The sequence below is a fragment of the Monodelphis domestica genome, chromosome 7 (assembly GCF_027887165.1).
Source record: "Monodelphis domestica isolate mMonDom1 chromosome 7, mMonDom1.pri, whole genome shotgun sequence".
Classification (NCBI taxonomy): domain Eukaryota; kingdom Metazoa; phylum Chordata; class Mammalia; order Didelphimorphia; family Didelphidae; genus Monodelphis; species Monodelphis domestica.
In genome coordinates this window covers 67,817,154-67,826,820 of record NC_077233.1, presented here as the reverse complement: position 1 = coordinate 67,826,820, position 9,667 = coordinate 67,817,154, and the positions used below count along the sequence as shown (strand labels likewise).

The window sequence follows — 9,667 nt, the reverse complement described above, 5'->3', positions numbered from 1 at the left end:
TTTCCTAAGATCATGCCTTTGAAATGGTGCTGGTTCTTTCTTGGCTAGATTTGGGAGTGATGTGTAGGATATTCTAAATTCACTATACAGAGTAATTGTGTCTATATAATCTGATATGTAGATATAGTCGGTGTTACATTTTAACAGAGACAAATCTTTTTTTAAAAAATGTATATATTTGTTTTCGGTTACATTAAAGTTCCCAGGTATCTCCCTCCCTCTTGATGTCAATTAACTTGTGTCATCTGTTTACATTTATTCCATGTAGTCTAGAAAAGCCAATTTTCCTCTGTTACTATGTATTAATATGCTATTCTCTTGCTTCATTTTGTGTATGTTTTGCTAGACTACAAACTAGGGTAAGACAAGGACTCTGTTTTTAATTTCATATTCATAAGAAAGCAGCTGGCCTATTGATAAGCTCTCTGAATACTTGAAAGCCTTCTCCTTAGGAAGTCATTAGACCAAGAGACCTCAAGTTTGCAGAAGGGACAGCTTTGCTGAGCTGATTTTAGAGCTTATATTGCTAGTCCTTTTGGGCGAAATGGTGGCAGGATGAGTTCAGTAAATGGACTGGAGTAGGAGAAGCATCAAATATTAAGCAATTCCTATGTGTCAGGCATTGTGTTAGGTGCTGGATGTGCACGTACAAGGAATGCCACTATTCCCCCTTAAAACAAGCTAACTTTCTAATAATTATGCATAAAAATACATACAAAATAAATATACAGTAAATAAATACAAACAATTATCAAAATAACATGGTAGTTTGAGATGGAGGGACCTAAAGGTTGAAAGGGCTAGGAATAGCTTCATGTAGAAAATGGTGCCTGCGCTGTAGCTTTAAGGAAGAGAGGAATTCTGTGAGGTGGAGGTAAGGAGGGAGTGCATTCCAGATATGAGAAGACAACCAGGGCTGGAATTGGGAGAACGTTGTGAGTGAGGAAGACTAGTTTGACTAGATTACAGAGTATGGAATCCAATGAGGCTGGAAAAGGAGTTGGAGACAAAGTTATGTGGTGCTTTTTAAACTAAACTTTACCCAGAAGCTCTGATGTTGGTTCAGTGGAATGGGCACATGGTTCATTTTGTGCTTAAGGAAAATTATTTTGAAAGCATTGTGAAGAGTGGATTGGAGTGGGGAGAGCCTTGAGGCAAAGAGATCAATTAGGAGACTACTGCAATAGTCTTTGGGAAGAGGTAATGAGAGCCTGAATTAATGTGGTAGTTGTGTGGGTGGAGAGAAAGGGTTAGAAACAGGGGATGGTGAAAAGTAGAAAGGGCAAGATCTGGTAACTGATGGGATTGGGGGGGGGGGGGCAGTGTGGGAGAGTGAGTCATTCAGAACAACACTCAGATTGACAGCCTGAGATTCAGGAAGAAAGATGGCGTCTTCAATAAAAATAGGGAAGTTTGGAAAAAAGTAGAGATTAGTGATGGGGAAAATGAGCTCAGTTTTAGATAGGCTAAGGTAAAGAGATCTCTGGGGAATCCAAATTGAAATGTCCAAAGACAATTGGTGATAGCCAGATTGATGCCCTGGGGAGAGCTGCTACATCTTCTGGACAGGCTGATGGTCTTTCAAACTCATTCAGTGTAGATCTCTCTCTGAATCCTGAAAGGAAGTGAAAATTCTCAGGTCTATAGACCCAGGAACATATGAAGAGTATGGAGTTTCATTCTAGAACCATAGGCTTATGGAGATGGAAAATGTTGTCAAGAAACAATCTAAATAATCATTCTATTTTACATGGGAAGATTTGGATTTTGGATGGAATAGAGAAATGACATGACCAAGGTCACACATAATTAGTAGCAAAGTTGGAAGCTTTCTGATTGCAAATCTAGGACTCCTTCCACTACACCACAATGTATTTACTCAGGGTGGTAGGCAGCACATGGGGCTTAGAATCAAAGGATATGAGCTCAAATCCGAATTTAGTTACTAAATTACTTCTCACCTTGGGAGAGGCACTTAGCCACAAAGTCTTCTGGAAAATTAGCAAATTAGGTTAGATGATCTAGATGATTTAGTGGCTAGAACACTGGGGAACCCAAGTTTAAATTCTAATTCAGATCTTTAAAAAATACCTACCTTACATAACTTACTAGTTACTTGACCTAAGGCAAATCTCTTTCAGCCTCAGTTTTATTTATAAAGTGGAGATAATAATAGCATTTACCTCTAGGGTTGTTGTGAGGATCAGATGAGATAACATATATAAAGTGCTCTTCAAAACTTAAAGTGCTATATGAATACTAGCTATTATAAAATCTTATGATCTCAGTTGCCACTGCTTTCCTAACCAGACCAGAATGGGGTTGGGGAGGTCTGAGCTCAGCGTTCTGATGAGACCAGCTTCAAGGAAGGGTGGGGCTGCTGCTTTGTCTGAGCCTGTGGATTGTCAGGTGTGGCCACCATCAAAAGGTAAGGCCATCCCTCCGGTGCAGATGAGGGGGGTGGGGGTGGGGGTGGGGGCTGACAGGCAGGGGAAAATCACTGTATATATGTCTCTTTTTGTATTTATTTGGTATTTATGTAATATATTATTTACTGACCAAAACAACTTACAATGAGAATCTATTCTTGAAGAAGAGTCTAAAAAAGGGCAAGCAAAGGGAAGAAAGCACCATACAAAATATTTTTTAAGTCACCTCCTAATACTAGTGTATCATATGGTAATTGATCATTGCTAACACAAGTCTTTTTTGTTTGAAAGAGGTGGTTTAGAAGGTTGTGAGAGTTCTTCAGTGTGGGGAAACTGACAAGATAGAAAACCCCTCCTGGCTGGCACTAATTTGCCTAGGTTTTTAAGGTGCCTTATCTAAAACACTTGCTTGAGACACTAAGAAGTAGAGAGAAAGTCCTCCAGTCCTTAAGCCAGTTTGCTTCTCTGAGGAATTATTGAGAAATAGATTTAGAATTTACTGACCACCAGGTCCAATTCCCTCATCCTTCAGTTATAGAAACTGAGGGAAATTAAGTGTTCAAGGTCACACAGGTGGCTAGTCAGAGCGGGGATTCTAACCTGGACCCTCTTATCGTTAATCTCATGCTGTTTCCAGACACCCTTCAGGTGACATTGGGAAATGCACGGCGGGACTGTTGCCCCAGTTCATAGGGCAAGTGGTGGCTAAGAAATAAGAGGCTCTGGTTGGGGAGGGTGCAGAGAAGGGGTGGAAACAGGACGAACTCTAGCCCCAGCAGAAGACCACTTCTGGTCGGCAGAAATAGAAGGGGCCTGAATAGCTAAGCTCCTCCCCCTGCCCTCTGCCCCTCCTCCCCGCACTAGGTGGGGCGGGGCGAGCGGTGGCACCTCCCTCGCTGCCGTGCCGGGTTGCTGGGGAGCTAGCTGTTCAGTGCGCTCATTAACCAGCAGCTGCCCCACGCTGCCCTGCACCGCCCCCTCCGCTTCGGGACACCTGGGGCAGGAGCCGAGCAAGCGAGCCGGGAGGCAGGTCCGCAGTCTCCTGCGGGAACTCGAAGAATCCCGGGGCGGGGTCAGGGCAGCGCAGCGCCTCGAACCCAGGGACTAGCGGCGAGGAGAGAAGCGCCCAGGTACCAGGAGAACTGTGAGAAGGGAAGCTCGGGACCTGCCTAGAAGAGCGGGGCGCAGCTGCCCTCCCGCCCGGCCAGGCTGCGGGGATGGAAGACACCAGCTCGCCCTGTAAGTACCGCAGCTCATATTCCCCCCTCCCTACTCTTCCTCCTCCTCCTCTTCTTCCCCTCCCTTTTCCTCAGCTCTTTTCTCCTTCCCTCTTCGCCCCACTCCTCCAGCTCTCTGCCTTTGTGTGGGTTTTGCTGCAGCCCCCTCCCCACCCACGGGCCCCAGCGCCCTCCTCCGTCCGTCAGTCCCTCCGCCCTCCTTTGTGGAGCCGCCCGCAGCCGCTGCAACCGCCCTTGAGCCCGGCCAGCCGCCGCCGCAGCCTCTCTCCCTCGTTGTCTCTGTGAGGACGCACCTCCGCCTGTCTCCCCTCGTGGGGCCTGGGCTCCAGCCCCGGCTTCGGGGCGCATCCGGGAGGGGGAGCTGCCTCTTTAGGTTGCCCTGACGGGTCCCCCTCAGGCCAGGCTTCCTCGCGCCCCCCGCCGCGCGCGGGCGCTCAGCTTTGTGTCTCCAGCTCCCCCGCCCCTCTTCCCCACCCCTTTTTCCTCCAAGGCTTTCCTACGCTCCCGGAGCTCTCTTGGCGGCCGCAGCCCTTGGAGGCTCCGGGTGAGGGGCCACGGTGGGGGTGGGAGTGGGCTGTGGTGTGGGGGTGCCGTCTCACCGCCCTCCCTGCCCCCCAGGGTCGGCGGATAGCCTGCCTGCGCCCGGGCGCTAAGGGGCTGCGTCAAAGAGCGCGCCGCCGCCGCAGGTGACAGGCTGGGCTGGGAAGTTCTCCCATCCCCCTCCTGTTCTCACCCTTTCCCTCTCTGCGCCCTACAGAGATGGACCGCGATGCCGCCTGGAGAGACCACCCCGGATCGCTGATGGAAACCCGGACTGAGGCCAGCGGTGACGCTCAGCCGGGGGGCGGCGGCGGCGGCAACGCGGACGGTGAAGAGTCCTCGGCTGCAGCAGATCCCAGTGCCCATCCCCAATCGAAGAAGATGCCGGAGCCCAGCATAAATGTGGCTGCAGCAGCAGCGCCCAAGGGCAGCCGGGCAGTTCCAAATCGGTGCGTCAAGGACCCCAAGCTAGTGCACCAGCGCTTCCTGCGGCGCAGCGTAGTGGACTCAGACCAGGAGGAGTTACCGGGTTTGGAGCCCCCAGAACCGGAGCCATCCCCGCAACCCCCGCAACCCTTGCGCAAGGTCCTGCTGCTCTCCAAGACGCGCCGGCTCATTGCGGAGCGGGCTAAGGGTGGAGGGGCGCGCGCGGCTCCTGAAGTCCCCAGGACCCCACCGCCACCAGCAGGCTCCCCGGTCCCCGAAGCTGCCCAAGAGGCGAGCCCAGGCCCCGGTAGCCTGGGGGAGGGGGTGGCCACTGCGAGTGTAGCAGCTTCTTCGGCTCCGGAGAGCAGCCAGGATGTGGAGAAGAAGGAGATTGCCACTGTGGCAGCCTCCTCGGCTCCGGCGGAGGTGAAGGCTGAACCCGGGCCCACCAAGAAAGAGGAGCCTGAGGAGGAGGAGGAAGATGATGAAGACGACTTGAAGGCGGTGGCAACGTCCCCAGATGGCAGGTTCCTCAAATTTGATATTGAGCTGGGTCGGGGCTCTTTCAAGACAGTCTACAAGGGGCTGGACACTGAGACCTGGGTGGAAGTGGCCTGGTGTGAACTTCAGGTAAGGATTTCTGACTTTGACTAGTGTAGTTGTCTAACCCCATTTCCCTTTTCCCTCTCAGCCTTCGACCCCCACCTCAATCTCAATCCCTCCCGTGGGCCATTGCTTGTGCATCTCCCAACCTGAGGCCTCATTTGGACATTGTTTCCATTCCTTGACATTTTTGAGACAGCTGTGTGTGTTTGTTGTGGTGGGAAGGGAGAAGGTAATGCATTTCCATGATTTCAGTTCATACCTGCTCTGTAGACCCTGTTCTTTCTGGACCTTGAAATCATGGATTCCTTTTCTGCCTGGGCAGTGTAGTTTTCTTGTCAAAGGAGTTCTTGAATGACTAGTCAAGTCACTAGGGGAAGAGAGTGCCACCTGCCATATTAAGCTAGAAACTTCTAGTATTTCAGCAAGGATAGTAATATCATTCTTTGTTTTTAAATGACCAAAATGGCTTGAATTTTAGCTGTAGGTGTATCAATTTGAAAAGATACTTTCAGTTCTATTGGGGATACCCACCTAAAGAGGTTTGTCATACATTATTTAGCATTGTGATCTGGGTGCCAAATATCTACTCCTATTCTAGTTGTTCTTTTATTTCCCAGGCTTGGTAGGGGATAAAGTAGAAGCTGACCATTGAAGGAGGGTGTCAAGGCCATTGGTTCATTTAGAGGACTGGTGAATTGGTGAAGCTCTTGAAACCAAATCATAGGAAATGTGAGTTTAAAAGTAAGGGCCATCCCTGGGCATGAATTTTTCATAAGTTAGCCACACATTGACTTTGCCTGCTCAGTATGCTACAGGATTATATAAATGACAATGAAGCTTTTGGAAACCTTGGGGCCTAATTGTCTATAGTCCTGTTTTATTAGTACCTAGTAAGAAAGAACTGCAGCCCTCAGCCATTCAGGGTTTGCCTAGTCGAATTTCCCCTGGGATTTCTGTAAACTATTATTTGAACTGGGCTTTAGACTAAAGTGACATTGAGGCAAATTGTTAAACTTTAAGAGTGAATTCCAGGTCTGTTGCAACACTCTAGTAAGATAGTCCTTAGTGACACCTAGGCTAATTCTTGTTCATTGTGCTGGATACCAGTAATATGATTTATCAATACCACATCTATCCCTAAGTCATCTAGCTATGTTCCTGGAGGGAAACTAGATGTAATTGGGGAAATCTGTCTAATTCAGTTACATTGAGGTTTCATGGCTTGTTGAGTCTTTCCTTAGAAATACAGTGAATAGTTCTTCAGTTTCTCTCTCATTTTTCAGTTGATTATCTTCCCTTTTTCAACCCAAATTAATGAATTTCTGCCTGCTGGGATTGGGGGTGGGGTGGTAGTTAGCCCTGTCTGTTCTACCTTAGCTTGTATATACTGCTGAGTTTGGCAGCTGCAGAGCCAGCAACTTGGAAGCTGATCAGGAAAAAAAGATAAGTCAGGAAGCTGCAGTGTTGAGGAACTCGAGGCTCAAGGCAGCCACTCACCAGTTCAGTAAGCAGTGACTACTTTGGTTGGATAAGAAAGCAGATCAGAAAAGAAAAAGTTAGTAAGACGTAAGAGGGTCTTTCCAGAAAAACTTATATCTTCTTTCTTAACGCTAATAATTTCTGAACTGTTATTACCTTCTCTTCTTCACCACCACCCAGCTTTTCCATGACTGCCAAATAGAGGGACATTGTGCCATACATAGTGCAAGTACTCAGTCAATTGAGGTTGAATTTGTAGGTTATCAAACAGGCCTGGATTCAGGAGGGATACATTCAAAAGGTGAAGAATACATAGTTAAAAGGAGGTGATTAATTCCTTTCCTTAAAAAGAAAACAAAAAACTTAATAGGAGGTAGCCAGCCATATTTCTGAATGTCTAAAGGACAATGATAGAGGACTTGGAGGTCATAAGTCTAGTGCCCTCATTTTACATATGAGGAATCTGAAAGCCAAAGGCTTAAAGTCATTTGGTGGTGTTGATTGGTCATTTCAATCGTGCCCAATGCTTTGTGACCTCATTTGGGGATTTCTTGGCAAAAGAACTGGAGTGGTTTGCCATTTCCTTCTCCAGCTCATTTGACAGATGAGGAAACTGAGGCAAATAGGATTAAGTGACTTGCTCTGGGTCACAGTAACTATATGAGGCCTGATTTGAATCTGGGTCACATAGGTAATAAGGGATCTACATAAACTCCTTTGAGTAGTTAAGTGACCTGGCCAAAGTCATACAGTTCACATTTGGCAGAGCTCAGAGGCTCAGTCCTCTGATTCCAAATCTACTTTTCTTTGTCCTGTGTAACACTGCTTCCCCTTCCATCAAAAAGATGAACTAAATGATGTTTCAAGATCATTTTTCTAAGGAAAAAAGGATTCCCTGAGGTTCTTTTTTTTCTAATTTTTTTAAAATTGTGAACTTACAGTCAACACCTTGGATTCTTGATAGGTGGAAAAGCAATAGGGTAGTGATCATTACATTTCTCAGTGCTTGCCAGATGTGGAAAAGAAAAGTCTGAGGTACAGTGTTTGCCCTTTAGAAGCTTAGGAATTTAAAACTGGGGAAAATGACATGTGTTAAAAAAACATAAACATGCCAACAAAACCGCCCTACCACATAAGGTGGCTAGGATTAATGCTAGATGAATGCTAAGTTTTGTTGGAATCCAAAGAAGGGAGAGTTTAGTTCTGTTGGACTAGTGAGGGAAAGTTTTTTTTTTTTTTTTTAGGAGGTAGAATTGGAGTGGGGCCTTGAGGGGAAAAGTAAGGAGGGGGAGAGAGGACATTCTAACCTAGAGGAGGAATAATGGAGAGCAAAAAGATGGATTCAGTTGGTTACTGAATTCATACAGTTAGTCCATAAACATTTATCAAGCACTTATGTATCAATTCCGTATTAAACACTAGGGATACAACAAGAGGCAACGACCTGTCCTCTAGGAGCTCACAGTCTTATGGAGAAAGACAAACAAAAAGGAACTGGCAAGCTCTATACAGGGTAAATAGGAAATAAGTAGAAGAGGGAAGCACTAGAATTAAGGGGAATTGGGAAAGGCCCCCCTACAAGATGGGCTTTAAGTGGGAACTTGAAAGAAAGGAGGAAGTAGAGATGAGAATGGAGAGCATTCCATGTTTATAGGATAGCCATAGAAAATAACCTGGATGGAAATGCAACAATGTCACTGGATTCAAGAATACATTTGGTAGAAAAGTGTAAGACCAGAAAGTTAGGAAGAGGTTAAATTAGGAAGGACTTTGAACATTAGAGGATTTTATATTTGGTTCTGGAGACAATAGGGAACCGCTGGAGTTTACTGAGTTAGTGGGGTTGGCATGGGCAACTACAACTTTGTACACCTTGGGAAAATCACTTTGTCAGCTGAATGGTGGATGGATTGGCATGAGGAGAGACTTGAGGCAGGTTATCTCGGTAGTCTAGATGTGAGGTGGGGAGGGCTGTACTGGAGAGATGGCGGTGTCAGAAAGGGGGGCATATCGAAAAAATGTTCCCAAAGTGAAATTTATAGGTCTTGGCTACAGATCGGGACACAGGGATGAGAGATTCATAAGTAGATAAGATTTTTTTGAGTGGAACAAGAGAAAAGTTTGCTTTAGGGCAGTAGTAAGAGATAAGACTGAAAAGGTCTGATCATTAAGGGCTTTGAATGTCAACTAAACACATTTTGACTTTATCCTATTGGCAATGGAAAAATGTTTGAGGTGAGAAATAATATGATGAAAGAAATATTTTAGGGACAACTCAGCAACATATCACTGTGGATTGAAGGGAAAGTTGAGGCAGGAAGTTCATTTGAGAGTTTTTTGGAATCTGTTGGTTTTAAGGGTATTGGCAGTGGGAAAACAAAACAAGACAGATTTACGTAACATTATGAAAGAAGGCTTAAAAGGACTTACTATTTAGCTGTGGAAAAAAGTCAAACGTTGTCTTTAAAAGACCCCAGAAACCAAGCGCCATGATCGACTAGACCTGGGAAGTTAGAAGAAAAGATGATGAATTTAATTTGGAATATGATGAATATGAGGTGATGGGGAACAATTAGGCATAGTTGACTTGTAGGAAATTGAAAATGAGAACTCGAAAGGTAAGGACTTGCTACAGATTTGGGAGAAAGTTATAGTTGAAGTGCAGAAATTTTTTTGTAGACACTCTCTTAAAGTAGAAATATTTTAAAAATGTGTTTATCATCAGTGTAATATTAGTAATATCATTGAGCAAGATGATGGCCAATGACTGCTATAGAGTAAAAAACTTTTTTTCTTTTAAAATTGGATTCCAGATGATCTAGTCTTTCTGCTCATAAAAGTAAGTCTTTTGCTTTTGTGTAGTTTTTCAGTTTTGAAGATTTTGTTGACTTAAACAGATCAATGAGTTCTAGATTCCCTCCACTCCCCATTTTTAGGAATGTTTCCATC

The 9,667-nt window shown here is 45.6% G+C and overlaps 1 protein-coding gene across 23 annotated transcripts in view; it reads left to right on the top strand.

Moving 5' to 3' along the window:
• The first annotated feature begins 3,273 nt into the window (after nt 1–3,273).
• WNK2 (WNK lysine deficient protein kinase 2) overlaps nt 3,274–9,667 on the top strand; it is a 242,174-nt gene continuing 235,780 nt past the window's right edge. For 21 of the 23 annotated variants that reach the window (XM_056804815.1, XM_056804814.1, XM_056804813.1 and 18 more), the window contains exons 1-2: nt 3,301–3,668; nt 4,425–5,263. In XM_056804815.1, coding sequence (XP_056660793.1) covers nt 4,427–5,263 — 837 coding nt within the window. In that variant the 5' untranslated portion in view covers nt 3,301–3,668; nt 4,425–4,426. Of the gene's footprint in view, nt 3,669–4,424; nt 5,264–9,667 lie in introns of all 23 variants that reach the window. The other 2 variants (XM_056804805.1, XM_056804802.1) reach the window with 1 other exon arrangement.